General features: G+C 46.2%; 1 protein-coding gene across 1 annotated transcript in view; it reads left to right on the forward strand.

Moving 5' to 3' along the window:
• The window catches only part of Card11 (caspase recruitment domain family member 11), a 154468-nt gene that overhangs the window by 96287 nt on the left and 32429 nt on the right, over positions 1-25752 (forward strand). The window contains exons 3-7 of the mRNA XM_017802769.2: positions 11989-12201; positions 16818-16955; positions 19074-19399; positions 23621-23800; positions 25325-25477. Of these exons, the coding sequence (XP_017658258.1) occupies positions 11989-12201; positions 16818-16955; positions 19074-19399; positions 23621-23800; positions 25325-25477 (1010 nt within the window). The remainder of the gene's footprint in view (positions 1-11988; positions 12202-16817; positions 16956-19073; positions 19400-23620; positions 23801-25324; positions 25478-25752) is intronic.

A 25752-nucleotide genomic window follows, 5' to 3' on the forward strand; every position in this document is an offset into this window, starting at 1 on the left:
CACAGAATGCATATGGAGGTCAGCAAACAACCTCAGGTATCAGTCCTCAGGCCCCCTCCATTTTTTGTTTGAGACGAAGTCTCTAACTGGCCTGGAACTTTACCACTTAGCCTAGGCTAGCCCTCCTCTGAGCTTCCTGGGGCTCTGCTATTCTCCACCTGGCCATCTGCAGGTTGCAGCTCCACCAGCTTTTTACAGTCTTCTAGAAATCTAAACTGAGGTACTCAGACTTGCAAGGCAAGCATTTTACCAGCCAAGACATCTCCCTAGCCCTCAAGATACATTTTTTTAAATTTGTTTTTTTGTGTGTATTTTTTTATTTTTTAGAAGAAGCATTTCACTACAGCTTTAACATACTCAATAACAATTTCCAGAGCAAAGATACATCTCTTTCAAAAGTGGCTATAAAATTTTTAGGTTCACAGTTGAATTAATACAGTTATACAACATTGAACTCAGTATAAATCCTGTAAGACAAAAATTGAATGAGTTTATAACCTTTAAAAAAAGATCTCCATTTCATTTTAAAATATACTGTTTCTTACAGAAAGACTCATTGCTTTTCCTAATAACACTTATATCTTGGCGTATGCATCTCTAATCTGTATGTATCTGATTATTACTAGTCATGGTCGGTTGCACTTGGATCCTTGGCACCTGTGTATGGATATAAAGTCATCGGGTAGATTTCAATGGTAATGTTTATCACCTCTACTACTAATTAACATGGCGTAAATTTTTATGCTTCCTCCTCAAATATAACTCTCTTTTTTTAATTTTTTGATTTTTTTTGCCCAATCTTATTCATCTCTATACACACTTCCCAGATGGCACCCTCCCATAGCTCCCCGCCCCCTGACTAGAGCCCTTTTACTCTCTCTTCCCTGCTACTGTCTGCTGTGCCAAGATACATTTTTAAGACCTGGTTTCACTGTGCAGCCTAAGCTGGCCTCAAACTATTGATCCTCCTGTCTCAGTCTCCCAAGTGCTGGGGTCACAGGTGTACCACCAAGCCTGGCCAATATCAAGATTTGGACATTTAGTGGGCTTGGTGGCGCACACCTTTAAACCCAGCACTTGGGAGGCAGAGGCAGGTGGATCTCTATGAGATGGAGGCCAGCCTGGTCTACATAGTGAATTCCAGGACAGCTGGGACTACAGGGCTACAGGGAGACCTTGTCTCAAAGGGGGGGGAGAGAGAGAGAGAGAGAGAGAGAGAGAGAGAGAGAGAGACTTGGACATTTATTGTAACTGGTAGAGAAAGCCATGCCATGTCATAAAGAGATGAGGGTGGAGGGAGCCCAGCAGCTGTGGTGGAATTTGAATGAGGGTAGACAGGCTCTCTGTCTGGCCTGTGCTTCCTTGATAAAGATGACCCATGTCCCCAGCCCCTCACTGGGGGGATTATAGACAGGAGCTATTCCCATGGAGCCTGAGCCAGGAGCTTTGGCCTTGCTTTCTGGCTATTGATCCAGAGAACACTGTGGTCTATGGTTGGACTCAACTGGAAGCCAGACACTTCTGAAGGCTGTGTCAGGTTTGGCAGAGCTGGGGCTCAGACTGAGGCTAGACAGAAATTATCCATCCCTTGTAGGCTATGAAAATCCAGAGCCTCTGTGTGTATCGAGAGGAGCATTTCTAGCTAGACAGTTTGCTTTCAAAGAAACTTGACATATGCCACTGGCAGGTCCCAAGTGAGGAGGCTGGGTCTGGCTGAGTTACAGTGTTTGAAAGGGAAAATCAACTTAAAGTTGAATCCATGATGACTGATTCTTTTGATTTGGCTATGCCACCCATAGTCCTTTTCCATTAAATATTTCAAGCATATTAAAAATATATACATGGCTGGGCATGGTGGGTGCACACTTTTAATCCCAGCACTCCGGAGGCAGAGGCAGGCAGAACTCTGTGAGTTCAAGGCCAACCTGGTCTACATAGTGAGTTCCAGGACAGCTGGGGCTACAGGGACACCCTGTCTCAAAAATACCCAAAACAAAAAAAAGAGTATATAATGTGCATCCATGACAAAGAACAAATACACTTGTCGCTGACTGTCATGCCAGCTTGACATAATTGCTGGTGGTCCCTGGCAGCTTTTCCAGGACCACACCTAGCTGCCTCTCCTCCTCAGGAGGAGCTACCATTCTGATTGTTTTTCCTGTTCTCTTTTTGGGTTTTGAGGATGGAACACAAGGTCTTGTGCATGCTGGGCAGGTTCTCTGCTTCAGAGCCTTACCCCCAGCCCCTCACTGGGGGAGTCGAGGCAGATGCTCTACCACTGAGCCTTACCCCCAGCCCCTCACTGGGGGAGTCGAGGCAGATGCTCTACCACTGAGCCTTACCCCCAGCCCCTCACTGGGGCAGTAGAGGCTCTACCACTGAGCCATGGCCCCAGTTCCTCACTGGAGGAATTCAGGCAAGTGCTCTACTACTAATCCATGCTCCCAACCCCCTTTTTACTTTTTATTTTGAGGCAGAGGCTTATTGAGTTGCCCAGGCCATCCCTGAACTGTATAACCTAGGCTGACCTTTTATCTGTAATCCTCTTGTCTCAGCCTCCTGAATTGCTGGGATCTCAGGTATAGACCACCAGCCCTGGATTAAATGGAGTGAATTCTGTGACATGTCAGACATAGTGCCTGGCACACTGTGGCACTTCCTCATGTACTAGTGAGTGCCGTGATGCCCCTTTTACGAGCCTTAGGGTGCCCCTGTCATATCAGCCTCTGGCTGTCTGTGTCAGTGGCCGAGGCCCACCTTGGAGCTCTGAGCCCCTCAAGCATTGGAAAGATGTTGGGGACATCTTTGTACCCTCTGTACCCAGAATGGTGCTCACTGGAATCTTACAAGCTGTATTCTCTTTCTTGGGCTCCTCTGTACCTGTGGTGGCCAAGCTGCATGTTACACAGGATGCTTGTGATGTGACAGTTCCCATGAGACCACAGGTCTGTGACAGCCTTGCATCGGAAGCAGGAGGTCCCTTTCATGTGTGCTTAAGGAGGAAGGTTCGTTCTAGTCATTTCCTGTGCTGTTGTTGACTGCACTGCCAAAGGGCATCACAGAAAGCATCTATATGGCACCGAGCACCCCTCTGAGCGGTTTCACATGTGCAGGCTACGGCCACTACATCCCTGTAGGGCAGGAAGCCTTGCTTCCTAAACCCACACCCTCCCAGCCCTCACAGGTTACGCTCTCAATGCCTCGGTTACAGCCTGCTCCTGAGTGTACAGAGTGGATGTGTTTGCTAGTTCGGGGATTCAGACTGTGCATTGCAGCGAGCCAGCTTCACACAGCTCGGGGAACAGGGCACCGACTATCTTACAGGTGAAGAGGAGCAAGGGAGAAGCAGTAAAGATGCATCCTGGGTTATGTCCGTGTCTTCATTTCATTTCTGTTGCTGTGATAAAATACGCTAACCCAAAGCAACTTGGAGGAGGAAAGGTTTATTTCCGCTCACAATTCCAGGTCACAGTCCATCGTTGTGGGGAAGTCACGCGGGAGCTTGACCCACCTAGTCACATCACATCCACAGGCAAGAGCAGAGAGAGATGAAAACATGCACGCTTAGTGCTTGCCTTTCTTTCTTTTAAAGATTTGTTTATTTTATGTGTATGAGTGATTTGCCTGCATATATAAATGCACCATGTCCATGCAATACCTCATGGGCCAGAAGAGGGCGCCAGATCCCCTGGTACTGGAGTTTTGGATGGTTGTCAGCAGTCCTGTGGGTGCTGGGAATTGAACCTGGGTCCTCTGCAAGGGTATCTGGTGCTCTTAACTGCTGAGCTGTCTCTCCAGCCCCTCTGCTAATTTTCTCCAGTCTTACATAATGCAGTACTCAAATCCAGGGGGTGGTGCCACCCACACTGACTGCACCTTTCCACCCAATTAACCCAATTAAGAAAAAACTCCTTCACAGGCGTGCCCAGGGGTCAACCTGATCTAGGCAGTCCCTCACTGAGATGCTCTGCACAGCTGATTCTAAGCTGTATGTAAGTTAACAATCAAAACATCACAGTCAGTGACCCGGGATGTGTCTCCTCCTGGACACTAGGTCTTTTCTCCATACTCTGCTATCCAGAGAGTGCTAGAATATCTCTCAGGAGGATCCTCAGGTCACAAGCTGGATGAAGTGACCCCGAACATCACTCTAAAATCCAAAAGCTTGCTAACCTTGTGTTCCTGCCAAAACCCTCTGCAATCACTCCACCGCCTTTCCTGCAGGTTGTGTAGGCTGTACAGTGGGCCGTGTACTTATCACTAGGCCATGGGTACTCCATGAGATGGCTTAGAAGATGTCTGGGCTCCTTGAAGCAGGAGGGTCCTGATTCGTGAAAACAAGGGAAGCCTGTGAGCGTGAGGAGGAAAAAGCAATGTAAAAATAGCAATGTCTCCTACCTGCCCAGAAAACAGTGTGTTGCAGCCACGTGTGGTGGTGAATACCTGTCATCCCAGGACTCTGAGGCTAGGACAGGAGGATCACTGTGAGTTTGAGACCAGTCTAGACTACATAGTGAGACCCTGTCTCAGAAAAAATAAAGAATAAAGCCAGATATGGTGACACATCCTCATAATTCCAGCTTTCGGGAGGATAAGCAGGAGGATCACTGCAAGTTTAGGCCCCGCCTGGGTAAGTTAGCAGAGTCTCTTTGAAAAAACTAATCAATTAATTGTGTAACAAATTATTGACAATTTTAAAGGTGTTGCATGCCATTCTTTGGGTGCTAACTACCTGACTATAAAATACAGTATGTTTCCTTTCCTTTTTGGTTTAGTTTGGTTTGGTTTAGTTTGGTTTTTCTGTTTGTTTGGTTGGTTAGTTTGGGTTTTTTGAGACAGGGTCTCCCTATTGCCCCAACTGGCCTGGAACTCACTATGTAAACCAGGTTGGCCTTGATCTCACAGAGATCCTATCCCTGCCTCCCAAGTATTGGGGTTAAAGGCATGCACCACCACAGCCAACAGTATGTTTTCTTTTTTAAGATTCATTTATTCTTATTTTATGTGTATGAGTGTCTGCATGTATGTAAATTTGAGTGTGCTTTCCATGGAGGCCAGAAAAGGGCATAGGATTCCCCTGGAACTGGAGTTACAGATGGTTGTTAGTAGCCATTTGGGTGCTGGGGACTGAACCCAGGTGCTCTGCAACAACAGTCACTGCTCTTAACCGCTGAGCCATCTCTCCAGCTCTGGGTATGGTTTCTTTGGGGCTAAACATGATAGTCCTGACACGTTGTTAGTGTGAGCTCTTGTGGGCATCATTACATCACCCTGATTTCCAAACATTCCCTGGGTGCTGCTTTAGTGTTGGGTATAAGCAAAAGGGTTCACAGAGAACTGGAGATCTTTGTGCTCATTGAAAGAAGCCAGGCATAGAAAGACAAGTGCCATGTGATCGCTCTCATGGGTAAAATTTAAAGAGACATCTTAGAAGTCGAGAGCAGAGGGTCTAGTCATTCCAGCTCAGGAAGCAGGAGGAGGAGGAGGAGGAAGAAAAGGCTGGAGAACTCTTATGTCCTTATGTCAAAACCTACTACAGCTCTCCATGAATCAAGATGCTGTGGTACCAACATACAAATATAGATCAATGTAATGGTACTGAGAGCCCAGAAACAAACCTTTACATTTATGGTCAGCTTATTTGAAAACAGAATATCAAGATCATTCGATGGGTAAGAAAAGGTTTTGGGGAGAGGTTAGTTTATGGCTGGTTGGTTTTGGGGGGTTTTCTGTTTTGTTTTGTTTTATTTTTGAGACAGGGTCTCTCTATAGCCCCAGCTGGCCTGGAACACACTATATAGATCAAGCTGGCCTTGAACTCACATAAATCTGCTGTCCCTACCTCCCAAGTGCTGGGATTAAAATTGTGTGCTATTATACCTGCTTGTAAGAATAATTGTTTTCAGTAAATTGGGCTGGGACCATTAGATAGTCACACATAACAGAATGTAAGTGGAGAGCCAGGCATGGTGGCACACACCTTTAATTCCAGCACGGGGGGGAGGCAAAGGCAGGCCGATCTCTGAGAGACTGAGGCCAGCCTGGTCTCCATAACAAATTTCAGGCCTGCTGGGGCTACAGGGAGACCCTGTCTCAAAAAAGACAACAAAAAGAATGCAGCTGGAGGTCTAGAGATGGCTCAGCCGTTAAGAGCACTGGCTGCTCCCGGGAAGGACCCACATTTGGTTCTCAGCACTCACACGGCTGCTAACAACCATCTCCAGTTCCAGGGGATCCAACACCCTCTTCTGACTTCCATGGGCATTGCATGATATGGGTGCACTTACATGCATGCAGGCAATGCATTCATATACACAAAATAAAAATAAAAAAATACATTTTAAAATTTTTAATCTTTAAAAAAAAAAAAAGAGCTGGTCATGGTAGTGCCACCTTTAATCCCAGCACTCCAGAGGTAGAAGCAGGTGACCCTCTGTGAGATTGAGGCCAGCCTAGTCTTCATAGTGAATTCCAGGCCAGCTAAGGCTACAAGAAGACCCCGTCTCAAATAACAAACAAAAAGAATGCAGTTGGATACTGTGTGGTTTGAATGTGAAATGTCTCACGTCTGGCTCATGTATTTGAACACTTGGTCCCCAGTAGGCGGTGCTGTTTATAAAGTTGTGGAACCTTTTAGAAGGTGGAGCCTCATTGTAAAATGTGTAAGAGGAGGGACTTGAGGCTGTATAGTCTGGCCCCACTTCCTGTTGACGCCCTGCTTCCTGACTGTGGTGTGATGTGACCAGCTGGCCTCCTGCTCCTGCTGCCATGCCTTCCTCACCAGGATGGAATGGTCCGCTCCAGCCATGAGCTAGACAAACTTTTCTCCTTTAAGCTGCTTTTGTCAGCGTGTTCTATCACAGCAGCAGGAAAAGAAAGTCAGACCTATTCCTACCTCACACCATACGCAAAAAACAGCTTAAAATGGATCATAGGCCTTAATTTAAAAGCTAAAGTTTTAAGAAAGAAATAAAAGTAACTCTTCTTTACTTTGGTATTAGACAATGACTTTTTATGCATCCAAAAGCACAAATAAATTTTTTTTTAATTGGACTATATCAGAATTTAAAACTTATGGGCCAACAAGATGGCTAAACAAGTAAAGGTGCTTGCTGCCAAGCCTGTCAATCTAAGTTCCATTCCTGGAACCCACATTGCAGAAGGAGAGAGATGGCTCCCACACGTTGTCCTCTGAGCTCCACATGTGTGCCCTGGCATGCACATACCTACATACATACACACATGCACACAAAATAAATAAATATATAATTTTAAAAGAATTTAATTTTAAAGATTTATTTTTATTTTATGTGTATTTGCATGTATGTGTATCACATGCGTGCAGTACCCATGGAGGTCAGAAGAGGGCATCAGATCCCCTGGAAGTGGAGTTACAGATGGTTAGCCACCATGGAGGTGCTGGAAACCGAATTTGGGTCCTCTGCAAGAGCAGCAAGTGCTCTTAACCTCTGAGTCATCTCTCCAACTCCTTAAAATTTATGCTACAAATATCGTCTTTGAGACAGTGAAAAGATAATTGATGGAAAAGGAGAAAATATTTGCAAGTCATATATCTGATTATGTAGTCCTGTATCCAGAACACATGGAGAACTCCCACAACTCCACAGTGAAAAGACAAGCAATCTAAGTTTACTATGGGCAAAGGATTTGTATAGCAGTTTCTCTACACAAATGGCCAATGTGCACATGAAAAGATGCTTAACACCATTAGTCATTAGGAAAATCAAATCCACCCTGAGATAGATACCAGTTCACAACCAGGAGCACGGCCACATCAGAAAAGATGGTGAGAGCCAGTATTAGCCAGGACATGGAGGAAGCAGAAGCCTCAGACAGGACTAATGGCAACGTGAAATAACACGCTTTGCAGTACACTTCGGCAGTTCCTTGAAATGTCAAACACAGTTTCTTGGGATAAGAAGATGGTTCAAAGGGTAAGAGCACTTGCTGTGCAAGCACAAAGACTTGAGTTCAGATCTCCAGCACTCATGTAAAAAGCCACATGTGGCTGTGTTGTTGGTGATGGAGACAGCAGGATTGCTGGGGCTTGCTGGCTACCAGCTTAGCTCCAGGGTCAGTGAAAGACCCTGTCTCAAGGGAAGAAGGCAGGGAGTGATAAAGCAGGACACCTGATGTCCTCCTCTGGCCTCTGCATATGAGCATGGGTGTATGCACCCACATACATGTGTGCATACACCACACACATGCAGCATACACTCATACACACAGAAAAAAAAAAATGGTGAACATAGTTTTCACATAGCCTAGACCTTCCAGTTCTGTTTATCTACTCAATGGAAATAAAAACATATATTCACACAAAAACATATTCATGAATGTTCAGAGCAGCATTGTTCATTAAAATACTCAAAAGAAGTAGAAATAACTCCAATGTCTTTCTGTGGATCAAGAGCTAAGCTAAATGTGTGATACCTACACAATGAACAATTATAAACAGTGGTTGTGTGTGTGTGTGTGTGTGTGTGTGTGTGTGTGTGCGTGTGCACGTGTTTGTAGGCCAGAGTCAACCACAGGTGTTGTTCCTCAGGAGAGGTCCACCTTGTTTTTTTGAGACAGGGTATCTCACCAAGTAGGCTAGGCTGACCAGCCAGCAAGCCCCCAGAACCTTCCTGAATCTGCCTCCCCAATGCTGTAATTAGAGTTGTGCAACACTATGTCCAGTTTTCTATGTGGGTTCTGGGAATCAAGCTCAGGTCTTCATGACTGTGCAACAAGCACTTTACCAAGCAAGCCATCTCCACAGCCTTATTTCACAGGTTTTAAAGGAAATGCTAACACACTCTGTGACATGGAGTGTATTAGTTACTTTTCTATTGCTGTGATAAAACAGCATGACTAAGGCAACTTACAGAAGGAAAAGTTTATTTGGGCTTATGGTTCCAGAAGTTAAGAGTCCATTGTGGTAGGGAGGCACGGCAGCAGGCAGGCATGGTGGCAGGGGCCAAAAGCTGAAAGCTCCCCTTCTCTGACAGAAAGCAGGAAGCAAATGGAACAAGCTGGAATTGGGTGAAGGCTATAAACTCTCAAAGCCTGCCCCCAGGGACATGCCTCCTCCAGCAAGTTCACACCTCTTAAACTTTCACAAACAGTGCCACCAACTGGGTCCCAGTATTCAAATACATGAGCCTATGGGGGTCATTTCTTATTGAAACCAACACATGAGGGAACCTCGAAAACACTGTGCTAAGTGAAAGAAGCCAGTCACAAAAGACTGTAAATTGCATGATTCATTGATTTAGAATGTTCAGAAAAAGCAAATTCATGTATGATGGTTAGTTTTAATTATCAACCTGACACAATCTAGAATCACCTGGGAAGACTGTCTAGATCAGGTTTACCTGTGGGGGTCTGTCTTCATTACATTAATGGATGTGGGAAGACCCAGCCCATTGCAGGCAGCAGCACTCCCTCGGTTTGGGTTTTCAGCTGCACAAGAGTGCAGGAAGCAAGCTGAGCACTGAGAACACATGCATTCATTTCTCTCCACTCTTGGCTGCAGATGTGACTAGCTCTGAAGTTCCTGCCTTTTCTTCCCCTCAACAATGGATCATAACCTGGAACTGTAAGACAGATTAACCCTCTCCTCAAGATATTTTGTCTAGGGGTAATTTAACACAGCCACAGAAACAAGACTAGGTGTTTTAGTTTGCTTCTCTATTACTGTGATGAAACACTCTGACCAAAACAACTTGGGGAGAAAAGGGTTTACAGCATCTAGCACTTCCAAGTGACAGTCCATCACTGAGGGAAATCAGGCAGGAACATGGAGGAAGGAACTGAAGAAGAGACCCCAGAGAGCTGCTTACTGGCTTGCTCCTCTGGCCTATGCTCAGCCTACTTTCTTATAACACCCAGGACCACCTGCCCAGGGGTGGCATCTGCCACAGTCTGGGCCCTCTCACATCATGCAGCATTCAAGAAACTGCCTCACAGACATGCCCACAGGCCAATCCAATAGAGACAATTCCTCAATTGAGGTCCCTTCTTCCCAGATGTATCAAGTTGGAAAGTGAAGCTAACCATGACACCAGGACACTGTAGAAACAGAAAGTAGATTAGCTGTTATCAGAAGCTGGAGACATAGATGTTTCAGGGAAATGAATGGTTGGGTTTCTTTTTGAAATGATGACAATCTTTTAGAATTGATTGTACTGACAGTTGCACAATTGAACTGTACACATTAAAAAGATGAATTGTGTGACACATGAATTATATCTCAATAAGGAAAGCTGTTCTGAAAGGAAGAGAAGAAGGAAGGGAGAGAGGAGGGAAGAAAGGGGAGAGGGAAGGAGGGCATTGCATGACATGTGCACACTTACATACATGCAGGCAAAACACTCATGCACATAAAAAAATTAAAGTTTTTATGAGGTTTCTTTTAGAGAAGGCAAAAGTTCTCTAAAAATATTAGACTATGGGGATAAGCTATAATACTGAGCAAGATGCACAGAGGAACATCACATAGTGATGGTCGAATTAGGAGTCCTTTACTAATAGCCAGCCATCAGAGAAGCAACTAATGCTCAAAAGGGCCTCAACACCAAGGAGAAGCAGGACAGGGTTTATAAAGCTTAAAACCATAATTACATCATGCCAGGGGCAGAGCCAATAACCAAAGCTACATCAGATCACCATAGTTACACCAGACCAGGGCAGGTCAGTTAGCAAAGAAGTTTTCAGTGAACAATAAGTTTCAGTTAAGCTGGGTGGGAGGATGTGCTACCTGGACATGCTGCCTGGGTAATTGTAAGTTTCCCAATATTATAGAAACAATGTACTCCCTGAAACTGCCTGCATGAGACATTCTGCCTGCCTGGCTGAAGTGGGAATGACTGGGCAAAAATGCCAGTAAAGCAAAAGTCAGCTAGAACAAAATGGAGCTAGTTTTGCCATTTCAAAGCAAACAACCTCAAAGTATATTTAAAAGTCATTTGGGCTGGAGAGCTGGCTCAACATTAAAAGTGCTTACTGCTCTTGAAGAGGATGTGGGTTGAATTCCAAGTATGAAAATCAGCAGTTCACAGCCATCTGTAACTCCATTTCCAGGGGACCTGATGCCCTCTTCTGGCCTCTGTGGCCACCTGCACACATGTGGTACACATAAATTCACATAGGCACACACACATACACATAAAAAAAATAAATATTTTCTAAAAGTCATTAAATTGCACACTTCAAGTTGGCATGGTGTGTGAATTTCATCTCAGTAAAACTACTAACTAAATAATTAATTCATCTAATGAATTAGATCTATATGTGCCCATGTAGACAAACCTCATACAATGAGTAGAGGGAATAAAAGCAAGATGGGAAGGGAGACAGACAGCATGGTACCATTTCTGTGGAATTTTAAAACAAAAACCAACAATATGTCTGTGAAAAAGGTATATTCTTAGTAAGACAAAACCTGAATGGAGGGTCTGGAGAGACGGCTCAACAGTTGAGTACTGACCACTCTTGCAGAAGACCCAGGTTCAATTCCAAGCACCCACATAGTGACTAACAACCATTCCATAACTCCAATTCCAGAGGATCCAGACCCTCTTCTGACCTCTGTGGGCATTGCACAACACAGGTGCACTTACATACATGCAGTCAATACACTCATACATATAAAATAAAAATAATAAATAAAATATTCTAAATTTCTTTTAATCTGGATGGAGTCTCCATCAATGACAGGACTTTTCCTCCCTCCCTATAAGCCACCATTCAAAATGTTATGACATCTTTCCATTGTTTTATGTTTAGTGTGTAAGGAAATATTTATCTGTACTTACATTTGTTCCTACCCTCTTCATTCTCAGATAAAAGGTAGACTGCCCTCTGCTTCTGTCTACCATGTTATTTTTAGTTTAGGGATACATTCTAATCATCACTCTGGAGTTTACAGAGCTGTTCCATGCAGGCTCCCTTATTAACCTTGTTGGGGTTTGTACCTCACAGCAGGAGGGCCGACTATGGACGACTACATGGAGACGCTGAAGGATGAAGAAGATGCCCTGTGGGAGAACGTGGAGTGCAACCGGCACATGTTGAGCCGCTACATCAACCCCGCCAAGCTCACCCCCTACCTGCGCCAGTGCAAGGTCATTGATGAGCAGGATGAAGATGAGGTTCTCAATGCACCCATGCTGCCTTCCAAGATCAACAGGGCAGGTAACCTCGGGAGCCCTGGGCATGAGAATGGGTGGACCGCACATGGCCACTCCAGAGCGTGCCTTCCCTTCCGGTTAGCGGGACCAACACTGGGCTTCTCTAGGTCAGAATTTGCAGGCGGGGGGGGGGCGGCTGGGAGGGGAACATAGGTGTGACTTTTCCTGGTGGGGCTTGAGCAAATGTCTGTCTTTTCACCACAGTTAGGCACCAATAACAGACCAAAGAAATCATTCATTACACCCAAATCCAGCTCAAGGAACCAATGAGTTTATTAGGGTTGCTCACAGGAGTGTGGGGAAGGGGTTCCTCACAGGAGCATGCTGCATCTGGCAACTGCATTACAGAAGTTCTACCCCAACCTGGGTGACCACTCAAGCAATCTGCCTCCCTGGAGCTCTCCAGTAATTTGCCCTCAGCTACACCAATGGAAATATTTTCCCCTGCAATTTTAACTGCACATGTAACTTCAGGGAGGGACCTTGGGAGTCAGCTAGGTTTCAGCTTGCCCCTGAGCCTTGACAGTTTCTTGGGTCAGTGGCCCTGCACCACCCTCTAGGTTGTAATGTTCCATCTGAAGGAAACAGCTACCTAACCAATGCCCACCCTGTCTACACTTTCTGTATGTAGAATTCAGAATCCATAACTTGGAGGGGAGGGGATCACATCTTGATTTTACAAACCTGCACTGGAATTTAGCATTGCCTTCAATTATGAATGTCAGCAGGCAACAGTCAAACCACTGGTGAGCGTTACCTGCAACTTTGTCAACAATAAAAGCAGCAGATAGCCCCATATCACATTACAGCTCCGAACACCTGTTAAAATGCCATTTTCACTTATCTCTTCCTAAAATTATAGCAGTCATTAGACCTATCAAGAGAACTTGTTATTTAACACATCAGTAAAGAACTGCACTTATTTCCAAATCACAATTTGTTTAATATTTGTTAACTGTATTTTGTTATGATTGGTTTCCTATGTAACCTAGTATATTTAATATTTATAAATCTTATTTTGAAGGGAGATACAGCTCAGTGGAAGAGCGCTTACCTAGAATCTTCCAGGGAGAGTCTGAGGGCATGGCTCAGTGGTAGAACACTTTCATGGGATCCTCTGGTGAGGGACTGGAGATGTAGCTCAGTGGTAGAGTACCTTCCCAGAATCCCTCAATGAGGGTCTGGGAGCGCATTCCCCAGGGAAAGGATGAGGGTTTGGCTCAGTGGTAGAGCACTTGCCTAGTATGCACAAGACCCTGGTTTCCATTCCCAGCATCATAAAAAGATATAACATGAATCTGAGGAGAGGTCTGTATGAGTAAGGTTTCCTGTTGCTATGATAAACACCATGACCAAAAAGCAACTTGGCAAGGAACAGGTTTGTTTTAGCTTACAGCTCACAGTCCATCATCTAGGGAAGCCAGGGCAGGAGCTCAAGCAGGAACCTAGAGGCAGGAAGTGAAGAAGAGACCCCAGAGGAATGCTGCTTACTGGCTTGCTCCTCTGGCCTGTGCTCAACCAGCTCTCATACAACCCAGGACCATAGTGGCACCACCCACCGTGGCCTGGGCCCTCCTACATCACTCAACATTTAAGAAACTACCTCAGAGACTTACCCATAGGTCATTCCAATAGAGGAAATTGCACAACTGAGGCTCCCTTCTCCCAGGTGTGTCAGGCTGACAACCGAAGCTAACCCTGGCAAGGTTCGTACTGTCCGACGGTTGTAACATCAACTCAGTTCTGTACGTTTTCACATGTCCATGTTTGGGTACTCATATCTGTGCTGGGCACCGGACTGCACTATACAATGTGTTTCTTTGTGTAGAACACAGCTGAAAAGGTTTGGAAATCCCTGCCCCACAGTGTGGCTGATGATACGTGACTTTGTCTCTTGCATCCATGAAAGACACCTTGATTAAGCTAGCAGGTTTTCTCACTGACCTCAGATGTAACTTTGGAATCATTTTTGACACAATGCTGTAGGAAGCTTCAACCAAACAAGATTGACATACAATGAAATTGATCCTTTCTGTCCTAGGGAAAACGTAGAGGTTTAGGAACCTCGAAGGAAGAAATATCTGAAAATGTTTAAAGACCAAGAAATATAAACCATAAGAGAAATTAGTGGTGTCTTGGCTCTTGTCTTGGTTGTAACAAAAAGCTGAGGTAGGATTCTATAAAGAATAAAAGTTTATTTAGCTCAGTTTTGCTTCAGATCTGGTGAAAGATCTTGTTTGTATCATATTATACCAGGGGCATGTGGGTGTGGAAAAGATCATATTGCCAGGATACCAGAGGGACACTGGGGTCCTTTCAAAGGACACATCCCTAAATAACCCTAGGATCTCCCACTGGGCCACATCTCTTAAAGGTTCCACCATGAAATAGTTCTACTAGTACTATGCACCAGGCTTTCAAAACTGAACCTTTGGGAGAACAAAAAGAATCCAGATGCTAGAAACCACTGGGCAGATTATATGTGAAGATGTTTCCAGACTGCATAGTATTCCCAAAGAAAAACATCTGTGCCCCATTCCTATGAGTTTCCTGGCTCAGTCCATCATGACAGGGATGGCACGGCAGCAGGAGAGGAAGGCTACTGGTCACATGGCATCCTCAGGCAGGAAGCACAGCATGAACAGGAAGTAGGGCTGGCCTATAACACCTTAAGGTCTGCCCCTAGTGACCTGCTTCCTCCAGCAAAGCTCCACCTCATAAAGGTTCCACAACCTTTCAAAATAACATCACCAGCTGGGAATCAAACGTCAAACATGTGAGATCCTGTGGGAGACATTTGACATGCGAATAACAACACTCAAATATTTGTCTTCCTACTGTGAATCCCAGAGAGCCAGGCATTTATATCCCATAAACTCCCAACCTTCTCCAATCATGGAAGACCTGGTACCTGTGTGATTACATGGTTAGTTTGTGTGATTACATGGTTAGTTTTGGCTTGGTTTGGTGGGGTTTTGTTTTTGTTTTATGTGGTGCCTATAGATCAAATGCAGGATTGCACATGTTAGGCTCTGCCAGTGAACTACATCTCCAGACCTTGAATGGTTTATTTTAGCTCTAGGCAACTGGGAAACCCTTTCAAACTGGTGGTTTCTGGTTCCCTGTGGTTATAATGCCATCTATCCCAGTTGTATCTATTTATTACAGCAATGAACCCTCACTGAATTCCTGCTGAGGCCATGGCACTTTGATTCTAATTATCTGAACCCTTTGCTATAACTCAGGAATGATAGAATGTGGTGAGACATTGGGCATAGTATCCCACATTTGTAATCCCAGTACAGGGGAGGCAGAGACAGGCAGATCGCTGGGGCTCACTGAACAGACAACCTTACTATACTTGATAAGCCCTAGGTAAGTGAAAGGCCCTGTACTTAAAAAAGGGAGGTATTGCCCCCCCCCCCACGTTGTAGGGTAACATCATTTAAAAGTCTCTAAATGGGACATATATATCGCACTCCCTTGCCATGAGGTTCAGGGATCATCTCAGAAGAGAGGGAGAAAGACTTTAAGAGCCAGAGGTATTGGACATTGCCAGCAAAACAGTATTTGCAATACATGGCAAGGCCATTGCACACATTAACTCACAGTAACTGGGACAGCATAAGACTTGCATAAGACCAAGCTAGCCCAAATCCCAGCCTGGATGGGGAGGGGGTTCATGAAGTCCTACCCCTCACCAAGGAGCTATTGCCAACTGATGACTGCTGGAGAAGGGAGAGTCAGTTTTCCTCAAGGATGCAGCATCTGAGAGGCTACCCATGCCACAGTCGATGATCCCACACCCATGTGCACACAGGCAGCACTAAGTGTACTCATGGTTTAAAAAGAAGAGCACAAGAAACTGGCAGGGAAAAGAGGTGGAGGGTAGAGAGAGGACTTGGAGAGGGGGCATGAGAGTGGATTTGATCAAAACACTCTATATATGTACAAAACTATAAAACAAAAAAATATCTAAAAGTGTGACTCAGAGACATTGCTCAGTAGGTAAAGTGCTTGATGCACAAGCATGAGGACCAGCGTTCAGGTCCCCAGAACCCACATAAGGCCAGATGCAGTAGCACACATCTGTAATCCCAGCACTACAGGGAGATGGGAGGCAGAGACAGACAGGAGAGTCCCTAGACTCTGACAGGCAAACTCATTGTCAAACAAGAGAACCTGTCTTAAACAAGGTGCAAGGTGAGGATCAACATCTTCTCTCTCTCTCTCTCTCTCTCTCTCTCTCTCTCTCTCTCTCTCACACACACACACACACACACACACACACACACTGTGACACATGCATACCCACACAAACATGCACGCACATACAGAGACACAAATAAAAATGAGATTTGAAAAAAGATGGATGGTGCCTGAAGGCAACACCCAAGATTGTCCTCTGGCCTCTGGAACAGGCACACACATGAGCACTTGCTCCTACACCATGTACACACACCCTGGAGAGAGAGAGAGAGAGAGAGAGAGAGAGAGAGAGAGAGAGAAATGAGGTAAGGTTTCTTCTTTGAGCTGTTGAGGATTACAAAGTTAAGATGACAGGGAGACTTGCACTCAATCAGACATGCTTTCATGGATTGATCTGACCTTTCCTCCCAGGCCGATTGTTGGACATTCTGCACACCAAGGGGCAAAGGGGCTATGTGGTCTTCCTGGAGAGCCTTGAATTTTACTACCCAGAACTGTACAAGCTAGTGACTGGGAAGGAGCCCACCCGGAGATTCTCCACCATTGTGGGTAAGTGGCTTTGCCACCAGGGACACTGAGATTCTGGTAGGAGGTTGTGTGTGTGTGTGTGTGTATCCCTTAGAGGAATTGTCAGTGATGTGCTTGACTCCTGGGCTGCCCATCGCCTTTTTTTTTTTTTTTTTTTGGTCTTTTTGAGACAGGGTCTCCCTGTAGCCCCAGCTGTCCTGGAACTCGCTATGTAGACCAGGCTGGCCTTGAACTCACAGAGATCCGCCTGCCTCTGCCTCCTGAGTGCTGGGATTAAAGGCGTGCGCCACCACACCCCGCACCCATCACCTATTTTAACTGATGACACAAAGTGAGTGATGGGGACAAACTGAAGCAAAGGCCAAAAGACCTGGGCATTCATTAAGCATCCCCCCAAAATGGTGCTGAAATGGAGGCAGAAGTTCATTCCCCGCTCTTGATCTTTTTGTTTGTCTTGCCTCCTGCACTTGAGCCCTTGGATGCCAGTCATTCTTCATCTTCTTCCTAAACGTTCTTGAATCAGTCTTCTCCCTTTCTCTAGTTCAGACCCCACAATCCCATCAGCCCCTCAGCCCCTTTCATCTTTCGTCCATTCCCAGTCTGTTCCAACACGTTCTCCATTCTTCTGGTGTTACCCTCTCCTGCTGAAGACCCAAGACCCAGATCTTTGATGTGGCCCACAAGGACCCCATATGCTCTAATTCCTCCAGGAACTCATTCTGCTCTATACCTCCCTCCCTCCTTCCCCTACCTCTCCCTCTCCTCCCCCCTTCCAAAAATGTCCCCCTCCCCCTCCTAAACTCAATATTCCAGGTCAACCATCAAGACCCTCTCTAACCCCTCTGTACAGTTATCTGTACAGTACAGAATCCTCACAGTCTAGTTACAGTGCTGTGTGATCATTTGTTTTGTTTTGTTTAATGCCCATCTTTCTTGCTACATAGTTCTACCACACCAAGGCTATTTGGTCCACCCTGAATCCCCAGGGTCTAGTGGGAAGAACTCAGTTAAACATTATCCAGGCTGATGGCCCAGACTTGTAATCCCAGCTGCTTGGAAGACCCACAAGTTAAAGGCCAGCCTGGGCAACTTAGTGAGATCGTATCTCAAAAATATTGTAAGGTGCTGGAGTTGCAGCTCAGTGGTATATAGTTCAATCCCAAGACAAGGAAGGAAGGAAGGAAGGGAAGGAGGGAGAGAGGGAGGGAGGGAGGGAAGGAGGGAGGGAGGAAGTCAGAAGAAAGGACAAAACCAAGTTAGATGGGTGAAGTGGTGCAAGCTTGTGATCCTAAGGCTCTGGAAGGTGAGGCAGGAGATTGTTGTGAATGTGAGGCCATCCTTCGTTACATAATGATAATTAGGCTTATAATAAGTTCAAGAGGGTGAAAGTCCATCATGGTGGGGAGGCATGGCAGGAGACAGCCAGAGCAGAAAGCTGAGAGCTCACATCTTCAACCACATGCAGGAAGCAGAGAGAGCAAACTGAAAGTTGGGCAAAGTTATGACCTCCCAAAGTCCTGCCCCCAGTGACTTCCTCCAGCAGGTTCTTCCTCCAACAAGGCCATGCCTCCTAGTGATTCCATGACAGCCCCAAACAGCACCACCCGGGGACCTTATCCAAGTGTTCAAATACTTGGAGCTTTCTCATTCAAACCACCACAGGCAGGAAGAAAAGAAGGGAGGGAGGGAAGGAAAGAAAATGTTGGTGAGTGTATTAGTTACTTTCCTCATTGACAGAGGAAGAGTTTATCTTGGTTTATGGTTTGAGGGTGCAGTCCATCATGGTGGGAAGACCTGGTGGTGAGAGCTTGAGGCAGCTGATCACACGGCACCCACAGTCAGGAAGCAGAGAGATGGATGCTGGTGCTCAGCTCACTTTCTCCTTTTTATTCAGTCCAGGACCCCATCCCATGGGATGGTGCCACCCATAGTTAAAGTGGCTCTCCCTTCACCAATGGACCCAGTCTAGATAATCCCTCATGGGCATACCCAGAGGCTTATCTCCTAGGTGATTCTAAATCCTGTTAAATTGACAATATTAACCATCACAGTGAGTGAATGATGCTCCCAGTATCCCACGTCTGCAAGCCTCTTCCCCGCCGCAGGCTTCAGGCCTGACCAGATGTCCCCCCTCTGCAGTGGAGGAGGGTCACGAGGGCCTCACGCACTTCCTGATGAATGAGGTCATCAAACTGCAGCAGCAGATGAAAGCCAAGGACCTGCAGCGCTGCGAGCTGCTGGCCAAGTCCCGGCAGCTAGAAGATGAGAAGAAGCAGTTGACCCTGACCCGAGTGGAGCTGCTGACCTTCCAGGATCGGTACTACAAGATGAAGGAGGAGCGGGACAGCTACAATGACGAGCTGGTCAAGGTCAAGGATGACAACTACAACTTAGCCATGCGCTACGCCCAGCTCAGTGAAGAGAAAAACATGGCGGTGATGCGGAGTCGGGACCTCCAGCTCGAGGTAGGGATGCCCAGGACATCCTGGGAAAGGAAATATCCTGGGGGTTCAAGACCCCTACAGGGACACATGTAAATATGCCACACAGGCCCTCCAGAATTTTGTACCCCAGACGAGGTAAGAGGAGATGGAGGGCACAGGGTCTGGGGTTCTAGGACAACCGTGCACAAAAGTACATTGACACAGGAGTGCTTAGCAGCTGGGCTCAGCCACCCACTCTGCACATGTGCAGACTTGCACAGAAAGACCCAGAGGAGTTGCAAGTCTAGATCCACTTGTGCATGTGCAGACACCCACACACAGACCCTGAGCCAGGCAAGATGAGAGGGAGAATTGAGAGACCCAGAGCCCAGATTATGGTGGTCAGGAAAATGAGTGAGAAAATGGCACCTGTTGGTTGAGGGATGGCTGTGGAGCAAAACCTCCACCCACCACATGTATATCTGCAGAGTTCAGCATTGTGCTGGCACATGGGATCATGAGTATGTTTATCAGGGAACACCTGCCAAGCAGGAGACTGACGTGTTTAATGAGTTTGCCTCCGAAGAAGAGAAGAGAGGGAAATGTGCTTCATTTTGTTCTTTTGTTTTTGATTTTCTTTTTTTAAATTGTTTTTGTTTTATGTGTATGAATGTTTTGCCTGCAGGTATGCAAATATACCGCACGGGTGCCTGGTGCCTGTGGGGGCCAGAAGAGAGCTTCAGATCCCCTGGAATGGAGTTATGGATGGGTGTGAGCTGCCATGTGGGTACTGGGAACTGAACCTAGCTCCTCCGCAAGAGCAGTAAATGTTCTTAACCATTGAGTTATCTCCCAGCCCCGTTTTTGTTTTTCTGAGAGAGGGTTTTGCTGAATAGCCAAGGCTGGCCTTGAATTCACCATTATTTGGCCTCAGCCTCCCAAATGCTGGGATTACAGGCCTGGGCCGCCATATCCAGGTCCGTCCTTTTGCTTATAGAGCCTCACCATATCCCCAGCTGCACTCCGTGATACACAAATCAAGACTAAGACACAATCCAAGAACTCCTGCTATAATTCAGAAGCAAATACATATCGGTAGTTTGTGAGACATGAAGAATAGAAGATAGAGCCAGGCATGGAGGTGCACATCTGTCATCCAGCACTCAGGAAGCTAAGGCAGGAGGATCCCAAGTTCAGGACCAGTCTGGGCTACATAGGGAGCTCCATGCCAGCTGAGGCTACTTAGTAAGAGAGGAAAACCATCACGAAAAGATAAAAAGAAAGGAGGAGGAGGAGGAAGAGGAGGAGGAGGGGAAGGGAGGGAAGGGAAGGGAATGTGAGAGGGGGAAGGAGGAATATAGGGAAAGGGAGGTGGAGCAGAGGATGAGGAAGAAGAATGAGGACAGAGTGAGGGGTGCTGTTTGATCTTGGGTGGTTAAGAAGATACCCATGGATCACCCCTCAAAGACTCAGACAATGTCATAGAAAATGGAGTGGAAAGGATGTTAGCTCTGGAGGAAGGAGCTGCTGTGGAATACTATCTTCTGTGCATGGCCAAGGATGCCTTGAACTCACAGCAGCTGCACAAGATTGGGCTCATGGATGGCGAAGGGGTTCATGATTCCATGCCCGTCCCTGAGGATCTGTAGGCAGCTAATAGTGGCTGGGGGAAGGAGAGGCAATTTTTTCAGTGGTGCAGACACTGGTAAGCTGCTTGTGCTCCTGTAAATAACTGCTCTCCTGTGCTATGAGCAACCCTAATGAAACTCAATGGGTCACCCAAAAAAGGGGGAGGGAGCTAGTTGGGAATAAGAAGGTAACCAAAGAGAGAGGGAAGGGGACAAGAGAGGGTAATGGGGTGAATGTGACAAAAATACAGTATATACATGTATGAAGATGTCATAATGAAACATTATGTATGATTAATTATGCTAGTAAAAGCACTTTCTAAATATTTTATTTATTATTTTTATTTTATGTGTAGGAGTATTATGCCTGCACTTAAGTAAGTGCATCTGTGTCGTGCAGTGCCCGAGAAGGACAGAAGAGGCTGTCAGATCCCCCGGAACTGGAGCTATAGACAGTTGTTAGCTGCCATGTGGGTGCTGGGATTCGAACCTGGGTCTTCTGCAAGAACAGTCAGTGTTATTAACTGCTGAGCCATCTCTCCAGCCCCATAAAAGCATTTTTAAGAGAAAGAAGACAGTAAGAAATTCAGACATGCAAGTTGGGGACAAAAATGTAAAGTCCCTAAATAGGGGTCTGCTTGGCGTTTTCTGTCTTCTCAAGTGGCTGAAGAAAGAATGAGACTGGAGCCAAATGAGCAGATTGTACAAGGAGGGAGCAGTGGCGGGGGTCCGGATCACAGGGGCACCGGAAGAATTTGGGATTTATTCTCATAGTGATGGGAAGCCACTGATGGATTGTGAGCTAGAGACTGACAACTGATTTATACCTCAGAAGGCCGGCTCTGGCTGCTGGGTGGAAAACAGACTCTCAGAATATTTATTAAGCACCTGCCACACACAAGGCTCTGTGCTAAGCACTGTAGGGGATATGGGGACAAATAACCTGAGCTCTGCTTGGGTCACTTACAATTTAGTGAGGTGGGCAGATCAGTAAACAAGCCATAAGAATTCAAGTGAATTGAATCAGCACAGCTCACAGTAGAGCATTTCAGTTAAAAGCATGAAGCCAGGCATGGGGGGCGGGGGCATGCTTATAATTCCAAAACTAGAGAGACTGAGGCAGGAGGATTGAAAGTTCAAGGACAGCATAGGCTACGTAGTGAGTTTGAGGCCTAGGTTACACGGTGAGACCTCATCTCAGAAGAAAAATAAGGATAAGCTATGAAGTTCTATAGCTTAGTATTATAATTTTGACTCCTGACTTTACCACTTTACTTGGCTGTGGAGTCAGAGATTTTTTGTTTGTTCATTTTTTTTTCTCATTTATAAATGATAATAGCTAAATAATATCTACCTACAATATAACACCATAAGTCTTTAGCAGAGTAAACCCCATACCTGTCTAGGACTGGGGATCTGGTCCCACTCTAAGAAAATTATCTGGGTAGATCTTCAAAGGTGTTAAATAGGAATTGTTCTGTAAGACCAAGAGGAGGGATCTCTGGGCTGTTTACTTAGATCTGGAGAAATTAAGCTGTAGTAGAGATGTAGAAGTTTCTCTTTTAAAACTTGTTTCTGAATTAGTTCCAATGGAGGGATGGAATGGATGGATGGGTGGGTAGTTGATAGATGATGGACTTATGGATGATGGATAGATGGGTGGGTGGGTAGGTGGATGAATAGAAAGATGGATGATGGATGGATCGATGATGGATAGATGGGTAGGTGGATAATGGATGAATGGGTAGATGAATAAATGAATGATGAGTGGGTGGGTGGATAAATAGATTGATGGGGATGAATGAATGAGTGAATGAATGAATGAATGAATGGGTGGGTGGATGCATAGATGGATGAATGGGTGATAGATGGATGGATGATGGATGGACGATGAATAATGGATGGATACATGGATGGGTAGATGATGGATTATGGATGGATGCATGGATGGATGGATGATGGATGGATGGATGGTTGGGTGAATGGATGGATGAGTAGATGTATGATGATGGATGAATGATGGATGGGTAGATGCATGAATGGATGGATGGATGATGGATGGCTGAATGGATGATGGATGGATGGATGAATGGATGATGGATGGATGGATGGATGGATGATGGATAATGGATGTATAATGGATACATGGGTGAGTAGATGATAGATAAAGGGTGGATAGGTAAATGGATAGATGAATGGATGATGGATGGATGGGTAGATGGATGAGGGATGGATGTATGATGGATGGATGGAGAGAAGACAGATATATCTATACATTATATATAGATATATGTATGGGGGAGGGTACATGCATTGTGAGTGTAGAGGCCACAGGACAACTTGAGATGTTTTTCCTCAGTCATCATTTACCTTATTTTTTGAGACAAGGTCTCTCACTGGCCTGGAACTTGTCTAGTAGGCTCAGCTGTCTGGTCAGCAAGCCCCAGGGATCTGCCTGTCTCTGCCCACCCCCTAGCATTGAGATTACAGGTGTGCGCCACCACATGCAGCTTTTTACTTGAGTTCTAGGTATCTGGACTCAGGTCCTCATGTTTCCACAAAAATACCTTTACCAACTGAGTCACCAAAGTTTCTTGCCAACCACATTCACTCCTCAGCTAATGTGGTGTTTCAGATCGATCAACTCAAGCACCGATTGAATAAGATGGAGGAGGAATGTAAACTGGAAAGAAATCAGTCACTCAAACTCAAGAATGACATTGAGAACCGGCCCAAGAAGGAGCAGGTCCTGGAACTGGAGAGGGAGAATGAGATGCTGAAGACCAAGATCCAGGAGCTACAGTCCATCATCCAGGTGAGAAGCACCATCCTCCACACAGGTAAGGGCAGAGAAGGGTGGATACCCTTTCTGGGGGAGGTGTACCAAATCCATGTTTACTGGCTGCAGGGCCACAGACAGTGCACCTCAGCCTTAAGCACCACATTTCTCCCCTCTGTGAAGTAGTGGTGACTGCAATACTTTCTTGCCAGAGGCAGGACATAATGAGAGACTAAAAACAAAAAATAGACTTTTTCAGCTAGGCCTTGTGGCTTAGGCCTGTCATCCCACCTACTTGGGAGACTGAGTCAGGAGAATCACAAGTTCAAGGCCTGCCTAAGGTAACAGTAAATTCAAGACCAGATTGGAAAACTTAGTGAGACATTGCCTCAAACTAAAAAGTTTAAAGAAGGCTAGGGTGTGGCTCAGTGATACGGCACCTGTCTAGACTCTCCCAGGGAGGGACTGGGGATGTAGCTCAATGGTAGAACCCCTGTCTAGAAGTCCCCAGTGAGGGGCTGGGGGCATGACTCAGTGGTAGAGCTCCTGCCTAGAATCTCCCAGTGAGGGGCTGGGGGCGTAATGCAGTGGTAGAGCACCTGTCTAGAATCCCCCAGTGAGGGGCTGGGGGCATGGCTCAGTGATACAGCACCTGCCTAGACTCTCCCAGTGAGGGACTGGGGATGTAGCTCAATGATAGAGCTCCTACCTAGACTCCTCCAGTGAGGGGCTGGGGGCATGGCTCAGTGGTAGAGCACCTGCCTAGAAATCATAAGGCCCTGGGTTCTATCCCTAGCACCCTTATCAGTGCCTTGTGCATTCCAGGCAAGGTCTCTACCACTGAGCCCCATCGTCCATCTTCATTATGGGTAATAATACTTATAAAAACCTCATTGACAAATGAGAATCACCATCCACATGGAAATTAATGTCCAGGCTCTGCAAGAAGAGAAAGAATGTCCCCTCCCAGAAGCCTTAGAGAGCCCCCAGAAGCTCAAGTAGCCACAAGTCCAGGTGCTGGAGCCTCAAGCGCCTCCCTTTGTCACCTCCAGAAACATGTGGGTACAGAGGGTGACATCACTGAACACTAACACCCTCAGACATAATCGCAGGAAAGGAAATGCATTGCCCTCCTTCCTCCTTTCAGAATAATCCCCCAGGGTTGTCTGCCTGGGGTTTAGGGCTCTAAAGGCAGAGGCTGGACCCCAGGTTGGTGGGAGCTGATTAGTTAATATTTCAGAGGGGCATCTGGAAAGCAGACACACCCTCGCTTTGTTGTCACCTCCAAAGTGTCTTGGAGGAGCCGCAGATGCTCCTCTAGGCTCAGAAAAGGGCTAGGACGACAGCAGGCTCAGGATATTCCTCAGCAGAAATGGGTTTCATGCATCTTTCCTGGTAGTAAACTTCCTGAATGCTAATAAGCTGCTTAAACACCCTGAGAAATAACCCCCTCCTGTATCTGCTTTCTTGACATAAAACCTTCTGCCATCTTAGGGTCACCCATGCTGGCTCTCTTATCCCCCACCTTCTATGCTCACCTCTCTCCCCAATCCCTCTCAGGCTGGCAAGCGCAGCCTCCCAGATTCAGACAAGGCAATCTTGGATATCCTGGAACATGATCGGAAGGAGGCGCTGGAGGACCGGCAAGAGCTGGTCAACAAAATCTACAACTTACAGGAGGAGGTCCGCCAGGCCGAGGAGCTGCGGGACAAGGTGGGAGCATTGTGGAGCCAGAGGAGCAGCAGCCTTACAGCTAGTGTGTGTGGCTCAGTGACAGAGCTGCTGCCTAGAATCCCCCAGTGAGGGGCTTGGTATGGCTCAGTGGTAGAGTTCTTGCTTAGAATCCCCCAGAGAAGGGCTGGGGGTGTGACTCAGTGGTGGAGCACCTGCCTAGAATCCCCCAGTGAGGGGCTGGGGTGTGGCTCAGTGGTAGAGCACCTGCCTATAATCCCCCAGTGAGGGGCTGGGGTGTGGCTCAGTGGTAGAGC

Source organism: Nannospalax galili, unplaced genomic scaffold (genome assembly GCF_000622305.1).
Source record: "Nannospalax galili isolate Female #2095 unplaced genomic scaffold, S.galili_v1.0 scaffold664, whole genome shotgun sequence".
Lineage (NCBI taxonomy): Eukaryota > Metazoa > Chordata > Mammalia > Rodentia > Spalacidae > Nannospalax > Nannospalax galili.